Raw genomic sequence first — 20,561 nt, 5'->3', positions numbered from 1 at the left:
TGGGGACAAGGTGGGGACAGGCTCTCCTGACCCCCAGCCTCCCTTGGGGACACGGGCTGCAAGCGGGAGGGCAGGATGCACCCTGGCACGGTGACACACGGGGACACCCCAACCCAGATCCCTGTGGCCAGGGACCCCCTGGTCCCCTCCTGGTGTCACCACCCGTCCTGCACCTGAGCCTCCTCCGATCCGGCAGCGAGCAGGCGCAGCAGAGCCCTTCCCAACCGCGGATATAACTTTTATTTAGTAATTTCCCCCCCAAAATGCAGGAAAAAAACGACGTGCCCCTGCCAGAAGCAGGGCGTTCAGTGAGCAAGTCTTTCCAGCGGGTCAAACGTTTCCTCCCAATTTATATATATATATATGTGTGTGTATATATATATTAGTGGAACTATATATATATATATATGTATGTGTAACGTGGACTCAGTGCAGCGCGGGATTAACAGCCCTACAGCCCAAGCCCCGAGCGGCGGTGGCTCCCTGGGAAGGACGCGGTGTTAGGCAGAGGCTCTACGTTAGCGGCAGCGGGGTTGCTCGGGGCTGCGGTGGCTCCGGCGGGGCCACGGGCCCGGGGTCCCGTCCCCCCCCCCCCATGGGGACGTGGGGCTGTGTCCTGTTTTCGGTGGCCGTCCCCCCATTGCTCTGCCCGGCCCCATGTGTGCAGCGAGCGGGTCAGGTCTCGGCACCCCCCGGCTCAGCCCTGGCCGGAGCATGCCGGGATCCTGGACCTTCCTCCAGGGAACGAGGCGGCTCTGAGTCGGCAGAGACCAGCGGCCGGAAACCGTGGCCACGGATGTCCCCAAGGGCCGGAGGTGTCCACGTCCCCCCAGGGCCCGGCATCTCCCGGCAGGATCGTGCCCACCGTCCTCTGAAGCGCAGCACCGTGCTGTCCCCGAGGCCACGGCCGGGGCTGGAGATCTTTCTAGGTGGCACCAGCAGAGCATTAGGTGGGGGGGACGAGGACAGGGACAACGTCCCCGGCTGGGCTGGGGTGGGGGACACCGTCCCACCGGCGAGCGAGTGGCCATGGGGCTCACCAGCAGCCCCGGGCGGGGGGTCCCGAGGGAGCTGCCCCGTGCGAGGAGGAAGGGGGGAGGCCCGAGAGGACGGTGCGAGCCGGGACGGGGGGAAGAGCCGGCGGCATCCGCGGGCGCCGGCGGCTCAGACGTTGCTGATGCGGACGCTCAGCGGGGCTCCCTCCCGCTCCTCCGCCTCCCGGAAGGATTCCTCCAGCTTGACCTTCTCGGGGTCCCCGAACCGGACGGTCTCGTGGAGGCAGCAGGGCGCCGACACCTTCACCACCTGGTCGAAGAGGCTGAAGTCGGCCACGTACTTGCCGCTGGCCGAGAGGGAGATGGCCGGCGTGAACTCGTAGCCCCAGAGGATCTCCTCGGGCAGGTAGGACGTGCGCACCTGGCACGTGGCGCTGGTGGACTCCACGGTGCCGCTGAGGATCACCACCAGCTCGAAGTCGCCTTCGCCCGTCCGCAGGGCCACGTCCCGGAAGGGGCTGGCGTCGTCCACCACGTGGTAGAAGGTGAGGGGCAGGATGAGGAAGGGGCTGTCGGAGGACGTGTCCACCTGGAAGTCCACGTTGACCTGGTTGAGCCGGACGCTCTCGCCCTCCTTGGTGAGGTGGGTCTGCAGGAGTTTGCCTGTCACCTGGCAGCCGATGAGGAGGCTCTTGCGCATGTTGGCCACGCGGATCATGAGGCAGGTCTTGCCGTTGTGCTGGGCCACCACGGCGTTTTGGCTGAACTTGATGGTCTCCGCTCGCTTCTTGGGCCGGGCGATCTTGGCCAGGAAGGTGCCGGTGATGAAGATCTCCATGATGGTGGTGAGGACCAGCTGGGTGATGAGCAGGACGATCGCGAGCGGACACTCCTCGCTGATGTAGCGGAAGCCGTAGCCGATGGTGGTCTGGGATTCGAGGGAGAAGAGGAAGGCCCCGGTGAGCGTGTGCACCTGCATGACGCACGGCGTGTGGTTGGCCGGCGGGTCGAACTCGAGCAGGTCCCCGTGCATCACGGCCACCAGGTACCAGATGACGCCAAAGGCAAACCAGGTGCCGGCAAACGTGGCGGAGAAGAGCACCAGCTTGTACCGCCACTGCATGTCGATGAAGGTCGTCCACAGGTCCTTGAGGTACAGGAAGCGCTTGTCAGCAATGTGCTCCATCCGCACGTTGCTCCGGCCATCCTTGGTCATCACCCGCCGCTTGCGCAGGCCTGAGCCGATGAGGGGGCGGCTGTCGGTCTGCGTGGTCTGGCTGTAGTACACCTTCGTGGCCGATGTCATCTGGAAGAGACGGCGACGGGGCACGGTGAGGGGATGCCGTGTGGGACCGGGGCGGGCTGGTGGGGACCGCAGGGCCACGGAGGAGAGGGAGGATGGATGGGACAGTGGTTGGATGGATGGAGTGTGTTGAGTGGATAGACAGGTGGATGGATGGATGGAGAAGATGGATGGATGAGCAGATGAATGGATGGGACATTGGGGGGATGGAAAGGTGAGGATGCATGGAGTGTGTTGAGTGGATGGATGGATGGAGAAGATGGATGGATGAGCAGATGAATGGATGGGACATTGGGTGGATGGAAAGGTGAGGATACATGGAGTGTGTTGAGTGGACAGACAGGTGGATGGACGGATGGATGGATGGATGCATGAGCAGATGAATGGATGGGACATTGGGGGGATGGAAAGGTGAGGATACATGGAGTGTGTTGAGTGGATAGACAGGTGGATGGATGGATGCATGAGCAGATGAATGGATGGGACACTGGGTGGGTGGAAAGGTGAGGATGCTTGGAGCATGCTGAGAGGATGGATGGATGGGTAAACGAATGGATGGGCCTGGTGGAGAGGTGCATGGATGGAAGGTGAGGCTGGACATGCAGTGCTTCTTGAGCAGCTGGGGTGGAGTGGATGGGTAGATGGTGAGGGAGGCTGCATGGAGGGGACTGGGGGGGGGGGGTGTTTAGGCCCCCCCCCCCCCAAGCACTGGGCTGGCACAGGCTGAGCCAGGCAGTGCTGTGAGCACAGTGGGGAGCTGAGACCGGACAGACTCATCTCACCTCGGAGGGGCATGGAGCAGGGGGCTGAGACCAGGCAGCTTCGTCTCACATCAGAGGGCCCTCCCTCCCTGGCGCAGCCACCCAGCAGCGGGGGGATGGGGTGTCCCGAGGTGGGGAGGCTGGGTGGGAGGCGGGAGGCCTGACGGACTCGTGACATCTCAGTTACGGCAGCTGCTGCCGCTCCCATCCCTCCGGCAACCAGCTGCTCCCCAGCCAGCCCTGTCCATCCAGCTGTGCTCCTGTCTGTCCATCCATCTGCCACCCGCCTGCCCAGCCACCCTGCCACCCACCCCCCACCCACTCCTCAGTCCACCTGTCTGTGCATCTATCCAGAATCCATCCATCCCTCTGTCTGTCCATGTATGCATTTACCTGTCCACCCATCTGTCCATCTCTGCATGCATCCATCCATCCGTCCGTCCATCCAGCCATCTGTCCATCCATTTATCCATCCATGCATCCATCCGTACACCTATACGTTTATCCATCTTCTGTCCATCTATCCATCCACCTATCCATCCCTCCATCCAGCTACCTCAATTTACCATCCATACATGCATAGAGTTCTCCATCTATCCATCCATTCATCAGTTCCCCAGTCTGTCCATCTGTCCATCCATCCACCTGTCTGTCCATCCATCTGTTCATCCATTTATTCATCCATGCATCCATCCATCCATACACCTATACATCTATCCATCCTCTGCCCATCTATCCATCGATCCATCCATCCATCCACCCACCTAACCATCCATTACATCGATTTACCATCCATGCATGCAGAGTTCTCCATCTATCCATCCATTCATCAGTTCTGCAGTCTGTCCATCTGTGCATGCATCTGTCTGTCCATCCAGCCACCTGTCTGTCTGTCCATCCATCTGTCCATCCATCTGTCCATCCCTCCATACATACACCTATATATCTCTCCATCTTCTGTCCATCCATCCCTCCATCCACCTCAGTTTACCATCCATACATGCATAGAGCTCTCCGTCTATCCATCCATTCATCATTTCACCAGTCTGTCCATCTGTCCATTCATCCATCCTTCCATCCATCCATCCCTGTAGCCATTCCTCCATCCATCCCTCCACACATGGACACATCCGTCCAGCTGCCTGTCTGTCCGTCCATCCGCACATTCACCCATCCCTGGCTCCCTCCCTGGCTCCCTCCCTCCACGGGTACCCGGTCGGTGCGGGGGGGGGGGGGCCGGTTCCCAGTGCACCCCCAGCCCTGGGGCTGTCCCCAGCTGTCCCCTGCCACATCGCTGTCCCCGCGCTGGGCACCGCAGCTGCTCCGTGCCTCAGTTTCCCCCGCGGGGACCCGTGCCGAGCGGGGCGGCACGCGGGCTGGCAGGGAGCGGCGAGGGGGCCCAGGCGTCCTGGCCGGGCTTTGCCCACGGCGCTGGGGAGGGCGAGAGGCTTGAATCGCCCCGGGGAGGAAGAGGACGGTGGCGGTAAATGGGAGGTGACAGAGACAAATCGCTGGCGGCGCCGCGCGCCCGTTTCCGTCCCCGGCCCCGTTCCCGGCGGCACAAAACCCGGCGGCAGGCGCAGAAAAGGCCCTTGGAGCCGCCTCAATGCCTGGCTGCCACCGCGGTTTCCCCCCCCCCCCGCCCCGGGCCAGGAGGTGCCCCGGAGGTGGCCGGGCTGGCGGGCAGCGTGCCGGGGACACCGGGGCCACGGTGGCACCTCCGGGGAGGCTCCGGGGGCCCTGCCACCGTGTCCATCCTGTCCTGCTGCCTCCGGGCTGGTCCCCTCCTTCCCGGGACATTCCTGAACAGGGGGACACGGGGACATATGGGACATGGGCGCTGCGGCCATCCCTGCGGGGACACGGGGCGGAGCGCAGGCTCGTGGAGGGGACGGTGGCAATGGGACCTGGGGATGCTGGTGGCACGGACCTGCCACATCCCTGTGCTGTCCCGAGCTGCTGGATGTCCCTGGGCTTTGCATGTCCCCAGAGCCACCATGTGTCCCAGGGCCACCATGTCCCCAGAGCCACCCTGTGTCCCTAGAGCCACCATGTCCCCCAGAGCCACCCTGCGTCCCCAGCGCTGCTGTCTCCAGGCCCCCGGGGCTGCCATGTCCCCAGAGCTGCTGTGCAGCCCTGCAGCAACTGCTTGTGTCTGCAGAGATGCCACATGTCCCCAGAGCCACCACGTGTCTCCAGAGCCACCGCATCCCCAGAGTCACCAGGTGTCCCTCAAGTTGCCATGTGTCCCAGGGCCACCAGGTCCCCAGAGCCACTGCATATCCCGCAGCCATTGCGTCCCCAGAGCTGCCACTTGTCCCCAAAGCCACCACAAGTCCCAGGAGCCACCGGGTGTCCCCAGAGCCACCACATCCCAGGAGCTCTGCCGTGGGCTGCAGTGGGCATGGGGACATCGCTGGCCATGTCCCTGAATAGGGGACCCTCCCTGGGGTCCTTGCACCCCCCCCAGGGTCCCTGCACCCCTTTCTGCAGTCCCTGCACCCTCCCTGGGGTCCTTGCACCCCTTTAGGGGGTCTGTGACCCCCCCTAGGGTCCCTGCACCCCTCTGGGGGTCCCTGCCCCCCCCAGGGTCCCTGTGCCCCCCCTCTGGGGTCCCCAGACCCTCCGAGGGTCCGGCGCCGCCTGCCCCCGCCCTCCGGCCCCCGCCGGTTCCCGCGCCCCCGACACAGGTTGTGACAAGCTGGCGCTTGTTCCCCGGCGCCCGCGGGGCACAGCCGCGCGGTTGCCACCTGCCGCCGCCTGTGCGCGCCGGTTGTACATTAACCCACCGCCGGCACAGCCCCGCCGTCCTGTGCCTCAGTTTCCCCACGCCAGCCCCCCCCCCCAAGCTGGGTCCGGCCCTGTGTCCCCCCCCGACACGGAGGGCCCAGGTGTCCGGCCGTGTCACCCCGACCCTGCGGGGGGGGGGGGGTTGGGGACACAGCCAGCCCGGGTGGCATTCCCACGCCCGGCGCCATGCCAGGCGCGTCCCCCCCCATCCTGCCCCACGGCAGCCCCCAAAGCGGGGCGCAGGGGACCAACCCCCCCCCTTTACTGGGGGTAACTGGGCAGGGCCCCCCCCCAGCCCATCCCCGGCGTGGGGCAGGTCCCGTGGGGCAGCGGGAGGGAGGGGGAGGCTGTGAAAGCGGCCGGGCGCGGGGGGGGGGGGGGGGGGCCGGGCTTGGGGACAGTGGCGCCTTTGTGCGCCCCGGCGCAGAGGCCTCAATGGAGCTGCGGGCGCACAAAGGCGCTTTGACGAAGCGCGCTTCGTTAGCATGCACGGTGCAGCCCGCTGCCGGCCCCGCGGCCCCGCATCGGCCCCCCCCCGCACGCAGAGGGTCCCGCCAGCCCTTGCCACCCACCCCGCTTCGCAACGCCGCCAGCGGGCCCCCCCCCCCCGGACGCCTGGGCCCTTCGCCCCCAAGTTTCGCAAAGCCGGGGATGCCCTGAAGCCTCCCTGCTCCCTCTGCGGCCCCCCCCCCGTGTCGGGGCCCACGGGGGCTGGGGCAGGTCGGGGGGGCCCCGAGGGTGGGAAATGTCCCTGCGCTTTTCCCGCTGGAGCCGGCGATCCGGAGACAACAGCCGGCGCTTAACGGGGAAACGGGATGCTCCACGCGGTGCACAACCCTTATTAGACATCAGAGAATCCACTCCGCGGCTGGGCTGCATTGCTGGGGCCCTGCAAGGGCCAGGGCGGCTCAGCAGCCCGGGCTGTGGGTTGGGGGAAAAAAGCCCGATTTGGGTCACTTTTCAAGCACAACTTTCCTCTGCCCTCCCGGGAAAGCCGCAGCGAGGCCCCGGCTGCGGATTCACCCCTGCGAGCTCGGGGCACCCCGATCCCACGGCAAACCCCCCCCCCCCCCGTGGGCCCCGGCGTCCGGGCTGCCGCAGCCCCCGGCCCCGCTCCGGCCGGGACGCGTGGGAGCCTCCGAGGGAAGCCAAGCGGCCCCACGGCCCGGGAGCTTTTCCGGGCGGCCCCGGGACCGTGGCTCGGAGCCACTTGGCCGGGGGAAGCCGGGGCCCAGGTGGCTCCCGCAGGAGCCGCGGCCGCCGCTTTCCAGGCCCGGCAGAGCTCGGAGCTGCGGCGTTCCCGGGAACGGCCGGAGAGGGGCCGGCGCCCGCCGGGGCTCAACCCCACGTAGCCATCAGAGAATCCACGGGGCAGCCAGCAGCAGGTCAGTGCCGCCGCCCGGGGCTGCCGCGGGGCCCCTCTGCCCTTGCAGGTTAACCCGCAGCCCGACTAACCCACAGCCTGGTTAACCCGCAGCCCGGTTAACCTGCAGCCTGGTTAACCCATGGCATGGTTAACTCACAGCCTGGTTACCCACAGCCCAACTAACCCACAGCCTGGTTAACCTGCAGCCTGGGTAACCCACAGCCCAGTTAACCCATGGTGTGGTTAACTCACAGCCTGGTTACCCACTGCCCAACTAACCAGCTAAGCCACAACACGACTAACCTGCAGCCTGGCTAACTTGCAACCTGGTTAACCCACTGCCTGGTTATCCTGCCACCCACTTAGCCTATGGCCTGGTTTACCCATAGCCTGGTTAACCCCCAGCCCAGTTATCCCGCAGCCTGGTTAACCCACTGCCCAGTTAACCCACTGCCCGGTTAACCGGCAGCTCGGCTAATCCAGGGCCTGCCTAATCCTCAATCTGGCTAATCTGCAGCCTGGATAACCCACGGTGGGGCCAGGCCATGGCTTAACTAACCCACAGCCTGGAGAAGGTGCAGCCTAGAGCGTGGACGGCGCTGCTAATCCAGAGCCCAGGGAACCCAGAGCCTGGCTAATCCAGAGCCTGGCTAATCCGGAGCCCAGGGAACCCGGAACCTGGCTAATCTGGAGCCTGGCTAATCCGGAGCCCAGCTAAACCCCGGCACGGTGCCCCCCCCATGGGGCCGGGGATGCCCCAGGGGCTCCCAGGCAACTCCCCAAATGGGGGTCTGGCCCCCTTCACCCCCCCAGCGGGGGATGGAGCCCAGGGCCTTGCCCCCCCCCAACCTGGAGCGGGGGTCCGGCAGGTCCATCACGGAGCCCCATCCCGGCGTCCCCCGCTCGCCCCCCCGGGTCAGCACGTCCTTGAAATGCCCTTGCCCCTGGGGCCACCCACGCTGCCAGGCCCAAACCCCCCCGTGCGGGAGCAGCCCTGTGACCCGGGCTGGCGTGGGGACAGCCGGGGGGGGGGTCATGGCCCCCCCCCATGCCCTGGGCAAGGTTTAACCTCTCCCCGCCCCGAGCTGAGGCCGCCCTGCGTCGTTACACTGGTGGGGGGGGATGCAGGTGGGGCAGGGTGCTCGGGGCAGGACCCCGTAACCCCGCCGCAGAGCCAAGGTGCCCCCCCCGTCACCGTGGGGCGGCTGGGGGGGGGGGTCCCAAATTCGGGACTCACCTCCCGGTGCGGGAAGGGCCCATCCCCGCGGCCTCAGGGCGCCATGGGGATGCCCAGAGGGGCTTGGGGGGCCCGGTGCCCCCCCGGAGATGCCCGGGGAGGGGAGGGCAGGGGGGGGCGGGGGGGATGCAGTATCCCTCCGTCCGTCCTGCCGTCCGTCTGCCCAGATCCCCACTGGGCTGGATGGGAAGCGGGGGGACAGCCACGGGGAGGGGGGACACGGGGGACAGGGGGGGGACAGGGGGACTTGTGACCAGGCATATGGGGGACGTGAGGACATGGGGAAAGGGGAGACGGGGACACAGGGATATGGGGGACGTGGGGACACGGGGAAGGCGGCCACAGGGATATGGGGCCGCGGGGGGCACGGAGACCCGGGGAGGGCACGGGGACACAGGGACATGGGGACACGGGGACATGGGGACACGGGGACATGGGGACACGGGGACACAGCCAGCGGGACGCGTCCCAGCCGAGGGGGCCAGCCAGGAGCGATGCCAGCCCTGCGTGGGGAAGGCCGGACACAGCCAGCGGGACCCCGACCCCTTGCCCCCCCCGCCCCCGCGCCCATCCCCGTCGCGTCGGGGCGCCGGGCCCCCCCCTTACCTTGCTCGGGAGGGGGCACCCGGGGGCGCCCTGGCCTGGCTCAGCGCGGCCGCCGGCGGCTCCCCATGGGCTTTATGGCCGGCGGGGCCCGGCCGTCGGGGCGAGCGGGGCCCCCCCCGTGCCGGTCCGCCTCGCCGGGCCCGGGCGGCACCAATTGGCGGGGCCCGGGGAGGGGGCCCGGGGGGCGGGGGAGGAGCCGGCGCGGGGAGGGCCCGGGGGGGTTAATGGGGTGGAAAACGAGCCGGCCCGGCCCGGGTCACGTTACCGGCCCCGGGGGGACGGACGCGCCGGGACCCGCCCCGTGGGGCACCGCGCCCGCCCGCCGCCGCCACCGGGCACCGGGCATCGGGCACCGGGCACCGGGCATTGGCACCGGCATCGGCACCGGGCACCGGGCATCGGCATCGGCACCGGCACCAGCATCTTCACCCGGCACCGGGCACCGGCACCAGGCATCGGCAGCAACACCGGGCCTCAGCACCGGGCGTCGGCACCGGCATCAGCACCGGCACCAGCACTGGCACCGGGCATTGGGCACCGGTCATCAGCACCGGGCACCAGCACCAGGCACCGGCATCGGCACTGGGCATCAGCACCGGCCATCGGGCACCGGCACCGGGCGCCGGGAGCAGCATCGTCGCCGGGCATCGGCACCGGCAGCAACATCGGGCACCAGCACCGGGCACCAGCACCGGGCCTGAGCACTGGGCACCGGGCATCGGCATCAGGCACCGGTACCGGGCACTGGCACCGGGCACTGGCACCGGGCACTGGCACCAGCACCGGGCACTGGCACCGGGCACCGGCAGCAGCATCGGGCACCAGCACTGGGCCTGGGCAGCAGCATTGGGCACCGGGCACCGGGCACTGGCACCGGGCACCGGGCACCGGACTCCAGGCAGGGCCCCGCCGGGCCCCGGCACCAGCACCGGCAGTGGGCACCGAGCAGGGACCCGCTGGGCACCGGCACCGGCACCGGCACCGGGCAGGGTCCCGCTGGGGACAGCAGCAGCCCCTGGGGCAGCCCCCCCGGACGGCTGGGGACAGGGGACCCCCAGGGACCCCCCGTCCCCTCGGTGTCCCCGGTCCCCCCACCTGGTGCCATGCACTGGGCCTGGGGGGTGAGTGCGGGTGTCTGCCCGCGGGGGTGACAGCAGGAACCGGGGGGACATGTGTGTCACCCCCGTGCACACACTGCATTCGCACTGTACATGTACACCCCCTGATGGAAACACCCCCCGTGCACACACGTACGCACACCCGTGTCTGGCTATAAACGCACACCCGGAGGCTCATACACCCGCGCACGCAGGTGCACACACCATCCCCAGGTACACACAGATGCTGGTACGCACAGGCGCACGCATGCATCCGGGCGCACATACACACCTGCCCGGCACGCACAGGCGCACCTACACTCGCACTCACCCCCACCCCGGAGTAACCCCCCCCCCGGGCTCCACAGACGAGGGTGCTGCCCGGAGCCACAAAACGGGGCCTGTCCCCCCCCCAAAAAATGTCCCCAGGCTGCAATTGGGGCTCAGCTGGGTCCCCGCGTCTGGGACAGCCGGCGGGAGCCCGGAGCACCCATGGGAGCCCGGAGCAGCCGCTGGAGCCTGGAGCACCCATGGGAGCCCAGAGTGGCGGCCGGAGCCCGGAGCGGCCAGTGGGAGCCCGGAGCACCCATGGGAGCCTGGAGCAGCCGCGGGAGCCTGGAGCACCCATGGGAGCCCGGAGCGGCGGCCGGAGCCCAGAGCGACCGGTGGGAGCCCGGAGCACCCATGGGAGCCTGGAGCAGCCGCGGGAGCCCGGAGCACCCATGGGAGCCCAGAGCGGCTGCGGGAGCCTGGAGCACCCATGGGAGCCCGGAGTGGCGGCCGGAGCCCGGAGCGGCCGGTGGGAGCCCGGAGCGGCCGGTGGGAGCCCGGAGCGGCTGCGGGAGCCTGGAGCACCCATGGGAGCCCGGAGCGGCGGCCGGAGCCCGGAGCAGCCGCGGGAGCCCGGAGCACCCATGGGAGCCCGGAGTGGCGACCGGAGCCCGGAGCGGCCGGTGGGAGCCCGGAGCACCCATGGGAGCCCGGAGCGGCTGCGGGAGCCTGGAGCACCCATGGGAGCCCGGAGTGGCGGCTGGAGCCCGGAGCGGCCAGTGGGAGCCCGGAGCACCCATGGGAGCCCGGAGCGGCTGCGGGAGCCTGGAGCACCCATGGGAGCCCGGAGCGGCTGCGGGAGCCTGGAGCACCCATGGGAGCCCGGAGTGGCGGCTGGAGCCCGGAGCGGCCAGTGGGAGCCCGGAGCACCCATGGGAGCCTGGAGCAGCTGTGGGAGCCTGGAGCACCCATGGGAGCCCGGAGCAGCCGCGGGAGCCCGGAGCGGCCAGTGGGAGCCTGGAGCACCCATGGGAGCCTGGAGCAGCCGCGGGAGCCCGGAGCGGCCGCCGGAGCCGGCGGGTGCAGCCGCACAAGGCCCCGCTGTTCCCGGGAAGAGGCCGGTCCCCCGGGGCCGGGGCACAAAGCGCCTTTGTCCGCCCGGGATGGGGCCGGGGAGGAGCCGGGGCTGCACGGGCCCCGCGGCGACGGGGGTTCGGCCGGGCCGGGCCGGAGGGAGCCCTGGCTAGTGATGGGGGGGGGCTGGAAGGCGGGGGGGGGGGGCTCTGGCTAGTGATGGGGGGCTGGAAGGTGGGGGAGCTCTGGCTAGTGATGGGGGAGCCCTGGCTAGTGATGGGGGGGCTGGAAGGTGGGGGGGGCTCTGGCTAGTGATGGGGGGGCTAGAAGGCAGGGGGGGGCCCTGGCTACTAATGGGGGGGCTGGAAGGTGGGGGGGGGGCTCTGGCTAGCAATGGGGGGCCCTGGCTAGTGATGGGGGGGGCTGGAAGGTGGGGGGGGCTCTGGCTAGTGATGGGGGAGCCCTGGCTAGTGATGGGGGGGGCTGGAAGGTGGGGGGGGCTCTGGCTAGCGATGGGGGGCCCTGGCTAGTGATGGGGGGGGCTGGAAGGTGGGGGGGGCTCTGGCTAGCGATGGGGGAGCCCTGGCTAGTGATGGGGGGGGCTGGAAGGTGGGGGGGGCTCTGGCTAGCGATGGGGGGCCCTGGCTAGTGATGGGGGGGGCTGGAAGGTGGGGGGGGCTCTGGCTAGCGATGGGGGGCCCTGGCTAGTGATGGGGGGGGCTGGAAGGTGGGGGGGGCTCTGGCTAGTGATGGGGGAGCCCTGGCTAGTGATGGGGGAGCCCTGGCTAGTGATGGGGGGGGCTGGAAGGTGGGGGGGGCTCTGGCTAGCGATGGGGGAGCCCTGGCTAGTGATGGGGGGGGCTGGAAGGTGGGGGGGGCTCTGGCTAGCGATGGGGGAGCCCTGGCTAGTGATGGGGGGGGCTGGAAGGTGGGGGGGGCTCTGGCTAGTGATGGGGGGGCCGTGGCTAATGATGGGGGGGCCGTGGCTACCCAGGCGGTACCCGGGCTAGCGGCACGCGCACACACACCCTTGCACGCGGTGCCCCCCCCCCCCCGGGGACCACCCTTTCTAGGCCACGCTGTCCCCGCGGTGGCGGCCACGCGGATGTGGGACACCTGGAAGCGCGCCCTGCCCCGTGTGTCCCCCCCCCCGTCCCACTAAGCACCGGGCCGTGGCGCCTGCCGGCCTTGGCACGGGACCCAGGCGTCCGGGCACCGCCGCCTGTTGTCGGAGTGTTGGGGCTCCCCGCGGCGGGGGCACGTGCGCGGGCGGGTGACACGTGCGCGTGCAAGGGGTGTGCACGCCTGTGCGTGCAGGTGGGGCAGACGTGTCACACCACCTCCCCCGGCGGGTGTTGAGCACACGCGTGCAGGTGTGCGAGCGGTGTCTCGCCCGGCGGGTGTAGCGCACGCCTGTGCACGGGGGTCGCACACGCAACAGGCGCCCGTGAGAGCAAGGCGCGCGTGTGCAAGGCGTGTGAACCGCATGGGGTGACAGCAACCCCCGCGCATGGCACACGCGTGTGCAGGGGACACGTGTGTGCGGGGGACATGTGTGTGCGGGGGACACGTGTGACACACGCATGTCCCCTCGCCGGGCTCTGCTCCAGGGCTGGATGCCCCGGGGGGGGGGTGGTTAGACCCGGTCCGGTTCCGGGGGGGGTGGCCCGGTCCGGTGCCGGGGGGGCCCGGTCCGGTGCCGGGGGGAACCGGGCCGGGCCGGTGCCGGGGGCGGGCGCTGCTCGGTATTTTTAGCCCGCCGCTGCCGGTGCGCAGCCGTTGCCGTGGGAACGGCGGAGCGGGGCCGCCGGGAAGGGCCGGTCCCGGCGCGGCGCCGGGGGGGGGAAACCGAACCGAACCGAACCGAACCGAGCGGAGCCGAACGGAGCCGAGTCGAACCGCGCCGGGATTGGGGCGAACGGAGCCGAACCGAACCGAACCGAGCGGTACCGAACCGAGGGGAGCGGAGCGGGGCCGGATCGAACCGAACCGAGCGGGGCCGAACCGAACCGAGCGCAGCGGGGCCGGGCCGGATCGAACCGAACCGAGGGCAGCGGGACCGAGCGCAGCGGAGCGGGGCCGGGCCGGGCCGGATCGAACCGGGGGGAGCGGAGCGGGACCGGGCCGGATCGAACCGAGCGGAGCCGAACCGAACCGAACCGAACCGAGCGGACCGGGCCGGGCGGCCCCCGCACTCGCCCTGCGCCATGCGCGCAGCACCCGCGGGCTGCCCGGGGCCCCGGCAGCGGCGGCCGCGGGGTGCTCGGTGAGTGCGGGCCGGGGGGGCCCCGGGGGGGGGGGCAGTCCCGGGGGGGGGGATGTCCCGCTGCCCCCCTTCCCCAGGCTCTGCGCCCTCCACCTGCGCCGCTTTTCCCTGCCCTGGGCCCCCCCACCCCGCGGATCTGCCCCCCCCCGATACCATCCTGCCCCCCCCCATCTCCTCGCCCATCTCTAACCCCCCCCGGGGTCCCCCCAAGCATCTCCTCCCACCCCCGCCACCCCCAGCCCCAGCATGTCGCAGGGCCGGGAGGGGACACGGAGGTGGCACTGGCAGCGGTGCCCCCTCCCCGGCGTGGGGGCCCTGGGGGGCACCCAGCCTGCGAGCACCCATGGGTGCCCCCCCCATCTGGCCTTGTCCTGCCCCATGGCGGTGACAGTGGCAGGGCTGGCTGGGGGGGGGCTGGCCTTCACCCACGCCATCGGGAAGGGTGTGCGCCATGGCGGGGTGCTGGGGGGGCACCCAGGGCCGGGGGGGGCACCGCTGGGTGCCGCAGGGCCCCCCCAATCCGGGGGGACGTGAGGACAGGCGGAGGGTGCAGGCGCGCGTGTGCAGCCACCTCCCCCGGCTGTGCGTACACACGGCGCGTGCCCGAGCCGGTGTACTTCTGCGGGTGTGAGCGTGTCAGGCGCCGGGCGGGGGTGTCCGTGCACGCCTGTACGTGCGCGCGTGTGCCTGCGGACGTGTGCACGCGTGTTCACACGCGTGTGGCCACGCTCACGCGTGGGCTCAGCCCCCAGCCTCCTCCCGCGCCCCGCTTTACCCCGAAGAGCCGGTGGCAGAGGGCGAGGAGGGCCCAGGCGTCCTGGCAGCCGAGCGGCAGGTGCCGGCCGGTGGCTCGGGGGCAGCTGGCGGGCGCCAGGCCGCCGGGGCCAGGGCCGGACGCTGCCGCGGGGCGCTCAGCCGCGTCCCCCCGTCCCCAGCCTTCCCCCTCCGTCAGCCCAGTCCCTCCCAGTCCGCCCAGTGCGGGGTGGTGCCACCTGTCCCCTGGTGCCCCCCAGGCTCTAGGGCGCCGGCCATGGCGCAGGACAACGCGGCCTTCTGCGGCGTGCCCGAGTCGCCGGGCGGCGAGGCCAAGCCACCGCCGCGGCACGCCGGCCCCGCCGGCCGCACGCGCCAGCGCTACGTGGAGAAGGACGGCAAGTGCAACGTGCAGCACGGCAACGTGCGCGAGACCTACCGCTACCTCACCGACATCTTCACCACGCTGGTGGACCTCGAGTGGCGCTTCAGCCTCCTCGTCTTCATCCTCGCCTACGCCGTCACCTGGCTCTTCTTCGGCCTCATCTGGTGGTTCATCGCCTACTGCCGGGGCGACCTGGACCACCTGGAGGACCACGCGTGGACGCCGTGCGTCAACAACCTCAACGGCTTCGTCTCGGCCTTCCTCTTCTCCATCGAGACGGAGACCACCATCGGCTACGGCCACCGCGTCATCACGGACAAGTGTCCCGAGGGCATCGTGCTGCTGCTGCTCCAGGCCATCCTGGGCTCCATGGTCAACGCCTTCATGGTGGGCTGCATGTTCGTGAAGATCTCGCAGCCCAACAAGCGGGCCGAGACGCTGGTCTTCTCCTCGCACGCCGTGGTCTCGCTGCGGGACGACCGCCTCTGCCTCATGTTCCGCGTGGGCGACCTGCGCGACTCGCACATCGTCGAGGCCTCCATCCGCGCCAAGCTCATCAAGTCCAAGCAGACGCAGGAGGGCGAGTTCATCCCCCTCGACCAGACGGACCTCAGCGTGGGCTTCGAGACGGGCGACGACCGCCTCTTCCTCGTCTCGCCCCTCATCATCAGCCACGAGATCGACGAGCGCAGCCCCTTCTGGGACGTCTCCCGGCAGCAGCTGGAGAAGGACGACTTCGAGATCGTCGTCATCCTCGAGGGCATGGTGGAGGCCACAGGTAACGGGGCTGCCGCCGCCGCCGCCGGCCGGGCTGGGCTTTGGGGACCACTGGGGACCCCCCACCGTGGTCCCTGTCCTGCTCCTAGGCAAGAGGCGACCCCCAACCCAACCCCCTGAGCTCAGCCTGGATGTGGGTCCTCCCACCCCACTGCAGGGCCCGGGAGGTCCCAGCCACCTCCTTTCCCCCCACGGGAAGCCTCCGCCTGCCCTGTCCCTGCTGGGAGCTCAGGGAAGGGGGCCGCATCCCGCGGGGACACCGCAGTGACAGTGACAGCCCCGGCATCCCGGCCGGTGGCATCAAGGACATCATGGGGGGGGGATGGCTTGCGGGCCAGCTCGGCCTCGCAGGACACCTGGGTCCCCTTCGGGACTGGGGGGTGGCACTTCCCAACGGACACCTGTGATTCCCATGCTCCAGGGCCTCTCCCCATGGGAAGGGGAAGCCGTGCCCCTCCCCTGCCTCGGTTTCCCCATTTGATGCCAAGCGGGGAGCGGCGCCAGGTGCTGCACGGCCCCCCCAGCCGGGATTGGGGTCCCCCCATGCTCCAGGCACTGTGCAGCCCCCCCCAGCCAGGTCTGGGGTCCCCCCATGCTCCATGGGCCCCACGCAGCCCCCCCAGATGGGATCAGGGCCCCCCCACCATGCACCGGGCACCATGCAGCCCCCCCAGCCAGGTTTGAGGTCCCCTATGTGCTCTGGGCACCATGCAGCCCCCCCCAGCCAGGTTTGGGGTCCCCCCATGCTCCATGGGCCCCACACAACCCCCCCAGCTGGCATTGGGGTCCCCCCACCCTCTAGGTGCCATGCAGCCCCCCCCGGCTACAATTGGGGTCCCCCCCATGCTCCGGGCCCCACGCAGCCCCCCCCCAGCCAGGTTTGGGGTCCCCCCCATGCTCCACGGGCCCCACGCAGCCCCCCCAGGTGGGATCAGGGCCCCCCCACCATGCACCGGGCACCATGCAGCCCCCCCCGCCTACAATTGGGGTCCCCCACGTGCTCCGGTCCCCACGCAGAAACCCCCAGCCAGGTTTGGGGTCCCCCACATGCTCCATGGGCCCCACGCAGCCCCCCCAGGTGGGATCAGGGTCCCCCCACCATGCACCGGGCACCATGCAGCCCCCCCAGCCAGGTTTGGGGTCCCCTATGTGCTCTGGGCACCATGCAGACCCCCCCCGGCTAGGATTGGGGTCCCCCCATGCTCCATGGGCCCCACACAACCCCCCCAGCCAGGTTTGGGGTCCCCCCCATGCTCCATGGGCCCCACACAACCCCCCCAGCCAGGTTTGGGGTCCCCCCATGCTCCATGGGCCCCACACAACCCCCCCAGCCAGGTTTGGGGTCCCCCCCATGCTCCATGGGCCCCACGCAGCCCCCCCAGCTGGGATCAGGGTCCCCCCACCATGCACCGGGCACCATGCAGCCCCCCCAGCCAGGTTTGGGGTCCCCTATGTGCTCTGGGCACCATGCAGACCCCCCCCCGGCTAGGATTGGGGTCCCCCCCATGCTCCATGGGCCCCACACAACCCCCCCACCCAGGTTTGGGGTCCCCCCCATGCTCCAGGGGCCCCACGCAACCCCCCCAGATGGGATCAGGGCCCCCCCCCCCACGCACCGGGCACCCCACAACCCTCCCCAACACCCTGCATTTGCCACCGCGACACCAAGGGGGACACCGAGGCACGGGGAGGGGACACCGAGGCACAGCACTGGGAGGGGGGGTCCCAGGAGGCGTCCCCCCCCCCGCGAGCCCCACGGCGGCCCCGCAGGGATGACGTGCCAGGCGCGGAGCTCCTACCTGGCGGCCGAGGTGCTGTGGGGCCAGCGCTTCGCCCCGGTGCTGAGCCTGGCGGACGGCTTCTACGAGGTGGACTACGGCTCCTTCCACCGCACCGTCGAGGTGCCCACGCCGAGCTGCAGCGCCCGGCGGCTGGCGAGCGGCGGGGACACCGAGGTCACCCCCCCCGGGGACGCCCCGCTCTGCTGGGGGGCCGCGGCCGGGCGCCGTCGGGGCCGCGGGCCGGAGGAGCCCAAGGAGAGCAACGGCACCGTGGCGGCACCCGAACGTGCCGCCGCGGCCGGGCGCCCCGGCACCCCCCCGGCCAGGTGAGTAGGGGGCTGGGTGCCCCCCCCTCCCCCAGGTGGGTGGCGAGGGCCCCCCCCCCACCCCGGCGAGGCCACGCTGCTGGGTTTCTTTTAATAAAACATCCCCCCAAAACCCCCCTGGTGTGTGCGTGTTGGGGGGGGCACCCGAATTTGGGGGCCACCCAGGGCACCTGTGGGTGCTGCGGGGGGGCGGGGGGCTGCTGGTGCTGCCCGGTGTCACCCCTTCCCCTGCTGGGGGGTCAGAGCCCCCTGTGCCCCCCCCCTTACCAAATGCCCCCCCCCCAAAGTGGGCACTGCCTCAGTTTCCCCCCTTGGGTCTATGGAGCCCCCCCCGTGGCTGAGCCCGGGGACTGGGGGACCCCGGGGGGGACGGGGGGGACATGGGGGGGCCCTGGGGGGGATGGCAGGAGGGGACGCGGTGCTGCCGGTGTCCCCCCCCCGGGCCGGCTGTGCTCCCCACCACCCGCCTGCCCCTTGTGTGTGGGTCCCCCCCCCCACTCAGCACCCGCCGTGTTGGACAGGGCACCAAAAGCCAGGTGGGGGGCACCAAGGGGGGCAGGGGGGCGCTGAGACCCCCCCCAAGCATGTTGGGGCCTCTGCCCCACGGCACAGCCTGCCCCATAGCCCTGCCCCACGGCACAGCCTGCCCCATAGCCCAACCTGCACCGTAAACACTGCGTTATGGCCCAGCTTACCCCATAGCCCTGCCCCATAGCCCTGCCCCATGGCCTGACCTGCCCCATAAACGCTGCCCCATAGCTCAGCTTGCCCCATAGCTCAGCTTGCCCCATAGCCCTGCCCCATGGTCTAACCTGCCCCATAAACCCTGCCCCATAGCCCTGCCCCATGGCCTGACCTACCCCATAGCCCTGCCCCATGGCCCGACCTGCCCCACATTGCTGCCCCATAGCCCGACCTGCCCCACAACCCTACCCTATAGCCTGACCTGCCCCATAAACCCTGCCCCATAGCCCGACCTGCCCCATAAGCCCTGCCCCACAGCCCTGCCCCATGGCCTGAGCAGCCCCACAGCCCTGCCCCATAGCCCGACCTGCCCCACAGCCCTGCCCCACGGCCCGAGCAGCCCCACAGCCCTGCCCCACAGCTCCAGTCTGCCCCAGACACCCCCGACCCCCTCATTTACCCCATCCCATTCCCTGACCCACACGTCCCCCCCCCCCCGTGCCGGGCCGAGCCGACCGGGGAGGCAGCGCCCCCCCTGGCCCCGCCCCCTCCCGCCTGGCCCCGCCCCCTCCCGCCTGGCCCCGCCCCCTCCCGCCTCTAGCCCCGCCCCCTCCCCGGGGCGCCCACGTGGGGCCGAGCGCGGCCGCGCGCACCCGTGGGGCTCCCACGCGCGTCGCGGCGGGGACACGCGGCGCCACCTCCCCCCCCCCCGCAGCCGGGCGCGCCCCCGCCACGGGCAGCAGCTGCTGGGTGGGGGGGGGCGCTCCGTGCCTCGCCCACGCGTGTGCGTGGCGCCAGCTGCCCCGCGGGGCCCGGGAGCGGGGGGGGGGGGAGGCCGGACGCCTGGGTCCCCCGCGGCGCCGGGGCGCGGGGCACCGGCGTCATCTGTTTGCTCAGCTTGGGGACAGCGGGGGCCGGGCGGAGCAACCCCCCCCCCCGCCGCGGCGCCCCCCCCCGCCTGCCCGGCCCGGCCCGGCCCCCTCCCGGCCCCGGCGCCGGCCCCCACCGCGCCGGGGGGGCACACTGGGTTGTACTGGGTTGTACTGGGGCAGATGGGGGGCACACTGGGTTGTACTGGGACAGATGGGAGGGCACACTGGGTTGTACTGGGGCAGCCGGGGGGGCAAACTGGGTTGCACTGGGGCAGATGGGGAGGGCACACTGGGTTGTACTGGGTTGCACTGGGTTGCACTGGGTTGCACTAGGGCAGATGAGGGGCACACTGGGTTGTACTGGGTTGCACTGGGCACACTGGGTTGCACTGGGTTTCACTGGGGCAGACAGGGTGGGGCACACTGGTTTGGGCAGGGGAAGCCGTAGGAGCACACTGGGTTGCACTGGGGCAGCCGAGGGGCACACTGGGTTGCACTGGGGCAGACTGGAGGGGCAAATTGGTTTGCACTGGGTTGCACTGGGGCAGCTGGGGAGCAAACTGGGTTGCACTGGGGCAGATGGGGGCAATGCACCAAGTTGCACTGGGACAGCCGGGGGGGGGGGTGCACTGGGTTGCACTGGGGCAGACAGGGGGAGCAAACTGGGCTGTACTGGGTTGCACTGGGGCAGCCGGGGGGACACACTGGGTTATACTGGGATGCACTGGGCAGCCCCCTCCCCCTCCCCCGCCCTCTGGCCGCCCTTGAGCGCCCGGCGGCGGTTGCCAGGGCAACGGAGCAGCGGGGGGCGGGGCGGGGGGAGCGGGGGGCGGGGCTAGGGGCGGGGGGGGCCTGGGGGGCTGGAAGCTATGGGGCAGGATGGGGGCACTGAGGATACGGGTCTAAGGGGCAGGAGGGGGGCGCTGGACGCTATGGGGCAGGATGGGGCAGTGGGGGTCCGGATGCTATGGGGCAGGAGGGGGGTCCTGGGGGCTATGGGGCAGGAGGGGGGTGCTGGATGCTATGGGGCAGGAGGGGGCAGTGGGGGTCCGGATGCTATGGGGCAGGAGGGGGGTCCTGGGGGCTATGGGGCAGGAGGGGGGTCTGGATGCTATGGGGCAGGAGGGGGTCCTGGGGGCCCTGAGGGCTCTGGGGCAGGAGGGGGGCAGTGGGGGTCTGGGGGTTATGGGGCAGGAGGGGGGCCCTGGGGGTCTGGAA

General features: G+C 70.6%; 2 protein-coding genes across 3 annotated transcripts; one reads left to right on the top strand and one right to left on the bottom strand.

Annotated features, from left to right (window-relative positions):
- Positions 1–217: 217 nt before the first annotated feature.
- On the bottom strand, positions 218–15,046 carry KCNJ10 (potassium inwardly rectifying channel subfamily J member 10). Of its 2 annotated transcripts, none has more exons than XM_064498796.1 (2): positions 14,958–15,046; positions 218–2,301 (listed from the first exon to the last, which is right to left on the bottom strand). In XM_064498796.1, the coding sequence occupies exon 2, from the start codon at positions 2,299–2,301 to the stop codon at positions 1,165–1,167; it is 1,137 nt and encodes a 378-aa protein (XP_064354866.1). In that variant the 5' UTR covers positions 14,958–15,046; the 3' UTR covers positions 218–1,164. The 2 variants fall into 2 exon arrangements, with proteins under 2 accessions (XP_064354866.1, XP_064354865.1); XM_064498795.1 differs by lacking the exon at positions 14,958–15,046 and adding an exon at positions 9,059–9,199.
- KCNJ9 (potassium inwardly rectifying channel subfamily J member 9) lies at positions 13,314–17,888 on the top strand. The gene is made up of 3 exons (XM_064498794.1): positions 13,314–13,765; positions 14,779–15,681; positions 17,451–17,888. Exons 2-3 carry the CDS (start codon positions 14,796–14,798, stop codon positions 17,789–17,791), a joined length of 1,227 nt encoding a protein of 408 aa, XP_064354864.1. The 5' UTR covers positions 13,314–13,765; positions 14,779–14,795; the 3' UTR covers positions 17,792–17,888.
- The last annotated feature ends 2,673 nt before the right edge of the window (positions 17,889–20,561 follow it).

The sequence above is a fragment of the Dromaius novaehollandiae genome, chromosome 29 (genome assembly GCF_036370855.1).
Source record: "Dromaius novaehollandiae isolate bDroNov1 chromosome 29, bDroNov1.hap1, whole genome shotgun sequence".
NCBI lineage: Eukaryota > Metazoa > Chordata > Aves > Casuariiformes > Dromaiidae > Dromaius > Dromaius novaehollandiae.
The sequence above is the reverse complement of the archived record's forward strand: the minus strand, read 5'-3'. Positions and strand labels throughout refer to the sequence as shown.